The 5,868-nt window shown below is 41.0% G+C and overlaps 1 protein-coding gene across 1 annotated transcript; it reads left to right on the top strand.

The window, feature by feature from the left end:
• Positions 1-2,833: 2,833 nt before the first annotated feature.
• On the top strand, positions 2,834-5,513 carry NPPB (natriuretic peptide B). Its single transcript, XM_075278540.1, has 3 exons — positions 2,834-3,150; positions 3,786-4,077; positions 5,355-5,513. The coding sequence occupies exons 1-3, from the start codon at positions 2,905-2,907 to the stop codon at positions 5,369-5,371; spliced, it is 555 nt and encodes a 184-aa protein (XP_075134641.1). The 5' UTR covers positions 2,834-2,904; the 3' UTR covers positions 5,372-5,513.
• Positions 5,514-5,868: the final 355 nt, after the last annotated feature.

The following is a 5,868-nucleotide window of genomic DNA, read 5'->3' as shown; positions in this document are numbered from 1 at the left end:
ACAGTGATGGTGACGGTGTTGGAGGAGGAGGACGAGAAGGAGGATGAGGAACTTGTTAGCTGGCACAGAAACATGGAACTGTGTCTCATCATTAGCACTGAGGACGGGACATGCTGGTTGCGGGTTTACAACCACTACATCGCTAGGAGGGGCAGACTGTTGTGTTACTACACGGCTGGAGGTAGTGGATGACTGGCTGGTGCAAATGCCTCTGGAAGCAATATCCGCTATCCACTGTAACATCGGTTCCTGGTGCTCGGGCCTCGTCAGTGGGGTACCCTGCACCCTGCTTGACGTTGTGGATGAGCGAACTGCTGGCTGCCCCTCTACAGTAGCCATTGGATCCGCAGTAGCTCGACTGTGGCCAGAATCCCCAGCTGGATTTTCACGTCCCCGTCCTCGTCCCCATCCCCGTCCCTTTGTGATACCCTGACGCATTTTCAGATGTGTACAGGTGATGACAGTATTAAGCTTTCTTCTCACCCCTATAGGACAGGTATATAGTGTATACCACTTGTAATGAATTTGAGCCCTAAAAAGGGCTTTTGTGAAATTTTAGCAGGCTGAGTGTATATATGGTTGAGTATATACACTCTTCCTGCAGTATAGCTCTGAAAAGAGCTTTTTGTTTTCAGTTTTCCTGCCTAGCAGAAGCTAATCACTATCTGACCCTCACTCCGATGTCTTTCCCTATCTCGCCAAACCGCATCTGACACGAATATGACTGACACTATTCTTATAAATCCGAGGTCACCTGATTTAGCAGCCAATGACTTTTTCCTATTTTTTTTCGATGCCTACGTTTTCCTGCTTCCTGTTCCACCTTCCCTTCACAGTTATTGGTGCAAAAAAAACACCAGGGAAGGTGGGAGGGGATACGAATTTCTACTATGTTTACCATGTGATATTCGAAATCGAATATGTCGAATACCTTAATATTTGATCGAATACCTACTCGATCGAATGGTATTCACTCATCTCTATCTGCCTCCACAAAGTTTGATTCACAATCCCATATTCTTAAATGGCACCAAGACTTGAACATTCAAGATGGCAGACAGGAGCAGGACTATAGTCTTGTAATAACAAGCTGGTGTTGGCGTGCTGGAACACAACAAACTATTGCTATGCTAAGGCCAATATAGGTAGAAAGATTTGATATTTTTCTCTTAAGCTATTTTGTGTATTGTAATAACAGATTTGGGACAGTTTAGTCCGGTTACACCTCATATAATAGTAGCTACAGCAGAATGTTGTGTATCACTTCCATCAGAGCCAAGTCACAGCATGTGACCTGTACACAAGTGATGAAACAGAATTCTTCACATGCACTTGGTCAGAACTTCCATCATGAAGTTATTAGGAGCCACAGCCATACAGTGACCTATAGCAGTAATTCTGCAGCCAAAGTGTCTCATCTAAGAAGCATGTGAATAAGAAATGACCTCTGTATGTCATATTTCAATATCAAGGCGCCTCCAAGGTCAGTGGGTGATGTGTACGGTGTTATCAAGATATATCAAAGGAGCAGCATCAAACAGAACCTGCTTGCACAAGATTGGTTTGCATTTCAAAGAAGTGTACAGAACACAGAAACTTCATCATACGCCCCATACCCTGTACTGATGTTATACCCACCGTAACAACTCTTCTAACATCTATCTATCTGTCTATCTATCATTAGCCTATCTATCTATCTATCTATCTATCTATCTATCTATCTATCTACTCAGCTTTGTCCATCCCTCCGTTAAATTTTAGTAAAACAATCCAAGAGCCATAAAAGGTTCTTGTCTTGCGTCTTCAAGACAATATCACATTCCTGAGAAATGATGAAGTTAAAAATAAACTATAAATTGCATTACAAGGAGAGAACGTTTTGCGATAATTGGCAAAACTCACTGACACCTGGAAGCCAGAAGACAGATCTGATACAGAAGAGCCAGGAACATCACCTTAATACAGAATGTTACATACAGTATATTATGTAATAGAATTATATTTACAACTCAGAACAGATGTGCCATTGACTAGTCTCTAGTGATCCCTATACTACAACTCTCAATGCGCTAGAATATATAGTAAACCGATGGGAAGGTAAAATCGATGGAAATATAAATTAACCCACATACTATATACATAAAGAAATAAGGTCTATATTGTAGTACCCTGAGGTTATTGTGGTCTACATGGGTAATAGTTGCTGGATAATACCCACTAATTCCCCCATTACTGCCCATGTGGGTGGTCACTCAGCTTTCCATAGGTCATAAATGGTAACAACTACATCAGCAGTGGTATTCATTGTTACAAACCTTTCTGCTTCTTTCTGCATGGCTTGTGTAAGGGCCACACTTCAAGTATTCTATTCCTGAACCAGGTGGCTCAGGATGAACAATCTGTCAGAGATATTAAATTCTGCACTTTTCTCCCAAACTAAGTAGATACAAATGGTCAGGGATAACTATGTCAGAGATGCCATAGTGAATGTACTACAGGAACATTGAGTCCTGGCAAAGTCATATATCAATGGAGTGAGGTCACTCTCTTTTCTCTCCATGGTGTAAAAGCTAATTGCTTGTTCTAGGGAGGACAGACCATAGACGTCAATGTGAACTGAATCTAGTGAATGGACAATCTATGGGAAGCTGTGAGGGGCCATCAATTATTTCCTCTGTACAGAACACAAATCTCCTAATTTAGTTGGGTTTTGGGATTAGCACCTGGTGCTGGTGTCACAGGATGGAGAATGGGGGTGTAGGAGTAAGGAGGAGGTGGGGGGGCACATTCCACTAGCAGGACCCTTTATGGGAATCTTTCCTGGACAGCCCTGCACACACTGCTGTCTGAAAAATGCTGGCTAGATAAGGCTGCAGATAACAGGTCACAGGGTAGGTGGTATAAATGGGAGAGGGGTTTGGTACAAGCTCCAGATCACTGGGGGGAATAGAGAGAGGGAGTCACCTACAGCTGCAGGGACATCATCAACTCCACAGAGAACAAGCCACCAGTTTATTCTATTACCTGCTGACAATGGAAATGAAGCTTTCTGCTTTCTGCACTCTGCTCTGTGCCACCCTGCAGCTGCTCTCCTGCGCAGCTCACCCTATAGCTGATCCAGACACTGACAGGGAGCTGGACTCCTTCAAGGTAAGCAAAAGATTAGACATTTCTCTGCACTAGTTGCTCTATGTAGGTAGTGGCTTTAGGCAAACTAATATCACTGGGATTACATGGGTTATATTTATAACTATGGGTAATGGATCTCATTGGTCAGGGTACAGTGTGTCTGGATAGGTATGGGTAATGTAGAGTGTTGTATAATTCCTTGGCATTCTGGATCTTGTAGTTCTACACCATATAGGTGAGAGTAAGCTAATGATCTATACATAGGGATGATACAGGGCACAGAGCAAGTTGGATTAATACATTGTCCTATACATTATCAAATTTGTGCAGGTGTACAGCATGCTGAGGTTTAGTTCTACATGGGTATGGGATTAGGAGAATAGATGGCTAGAACATGCATAGGTTTAAAGGTAGGACAGGCTGAGAGCTATAGTGCAGTAATATATAAAGAATGCGTAGCATAATTGTAAGCATCTTAAGAAGCAGAACATGCTGATCTCTATAGTGCCCCAATATCTATAGAAGCACGGAATAAAAATTGAGTGTTAATCTTTTTGGAGCTGGGTTTGCTGGTTGTTGTAGTTTTACGTCATTGAATCAGTTTGTATTTAGGGCAGGGACTCCGAAACATGACATATTCTACATTCTTTACATAGGATGTCCTAGAGAGACTAGAGGAAAAACTGTCAGCCATTGAAGATTTACAACAGTCAAATCCCAGCACCCTGGAGATCAAATTGGATGACCGTGAACAAGCAATGACCCCAGAAGAGGCTGGAACCCAAATATCTCCAGAGTCCAGAGGGGTTCGCAGCAAGTCCTTCTCAATCAACAATTCCATCCTCAAAGGGATGAGATCACTGCAAAGCCCCAAAATGATGAGGGGTTTAGGCTGCTTTGGGAGAAGGATTGACCGGATTGATTCCTTCAGTGGACTGGGCTGCAATGGTAAGATGAGCTTTACATTGTTACTCTGTAGTTATTGGGAACTTAGTTTCAGCAGGAGAGTGCTGGGATATCTAGTTCCAATACTGGAATATATAATAACTATGTATATAAATGTACATTACTTTGATTCACCAAGTAAAATTCTGCGTGGGTAGTTCCTAGTGCAAAGTACTACACCCAACATGCCATTATATGTAATGATAGTACTTGTGGTACCACAACAACTCGAGAGCGACAATATATAGGATATTGCCCATATTGAGAATAGATACACAGTACAGTATAGATAACTGTAAACAGAAATAATGCAATAGATTTACCTGTAAAATTACATTTCCATATCACCAAGAGTTGAGCAGACGACACATTCAGCTCTGCTACATCTTATATGTTCTAACAATAGTAATACATAATAATATCTACTCTACACTACACTTTTGGGTTGACTAGTGGAAGTGGACTGGAAATGATTATATATATATATATATATATATATATATATATATATATATATATATATACACTGATGTATATGGTACTGATACCTGGCCATACAGGATCATGACTGGTGTATAGATTTTCAGAGATTCTGCTACATTTATTAATAAAAGCTGCCATGAAGCAGAAAGATATTTATCAATAAAAGATTCTGATGTAAATGCATTGACAGAGAAGGCCGTTCATAGCAATGCTATTTATCAAGCCCCTTCCCCAACACTATAGGACATACAAATGGCATCAAAGATTCAGCCAATATTTTTTCCATTTCTCTATACAGAAATTGGTAGCCTGCACCATATTACATAGTAGGAGCAGGATTGTCAATCAAAGGCCTTGTGCCATCAGCGTCCTTATTACCCATAGTAAACTATCATTGACCAGCGTACATTCATCAATCTGACTGGCTGCCGCGGTCAGCAGCGTCCATCTTTTACTAGCACAATTTATAAAATGAAGCCATCTATCACTATCATGTATAGATCAATATCAATCACCTCTACAGGTAATGGTGGCAGGCATATATATCAATAACAATGGTGGTGTTAATCAAAGACAAAATGGCTCCACTGTGGCCTTGTTTCCTCTAGCAACCAAAGTTTCCCCCTCCAGTTTAGAAAATGAAAGCTAAGCCTTGATTGGTTGCTGTGGACAATTCTAATACATGTGTTCCTACGAATAGTGAGGTCTCCTCAGTAATGCAGATTTTTTTATCCTGTAATTTTTTTCAGAATTTTTTTCCACATCGGTTTGATCATTCTTGTCTTTTCTACCTTCAGGGTCCAGAAGATTTTGACACAATGAAAAAGTGGGAGAATCATGCACTGCTTGAGGCCCCTACCAAGATGTCTCACCGAAACATTACTTTTCTATTTATTACGATCCTGTTCATATTTATTTATTTATAAGTATTTATTTCATGTTTTATAATTGTAATTTCTAACACGTCATAGATCATAATAAATATATTACACACTTTCCTTCTGTCTCCTGTCTCCAGTGTCCGCCAATTACAAAGAACCACTTTCTCTCAAAACATAGGAGCAGGTTAAGAAAGTGAAAGATGGGGAAATCTAATAGTGACCTAGCTTATGTCATTTAGAGATGAGCGAACACTGTTCGGATCAACCGTTCCGAACAGCACGCTCCCATAGAAATTAATGGAAGCACCTGGCACGGCGACCGGCCGCCGGCAAAGTGTACGTGCCAGGTGCTTCCATTCATCATCATCTCTAATGTCATTATATTATTTATTATTGGCTAGGGCAGGGGCAGGCAACCTTCGGCACTCCA

The sequence above is a fragment of the Leptodactylus fuscus genome, chromosome 6 (genome assembly GCF_031893055.1).
Source record: "Leptodactylus fuscus isolate aLepFus1 chromosome 6, aLepFus1.hap2, whole genome shotgun sequence".
NCBI lineage: Eukaryota > Metazoa > Chordata > Amphibia > Anura > Leptodactylidae > Leptodactylus > Leptodactylus fuscus.
Note: the sequence above shows the minus strand (reverse complement) of the source record. Positions and strands in the feature narration are given on the sequence as shown.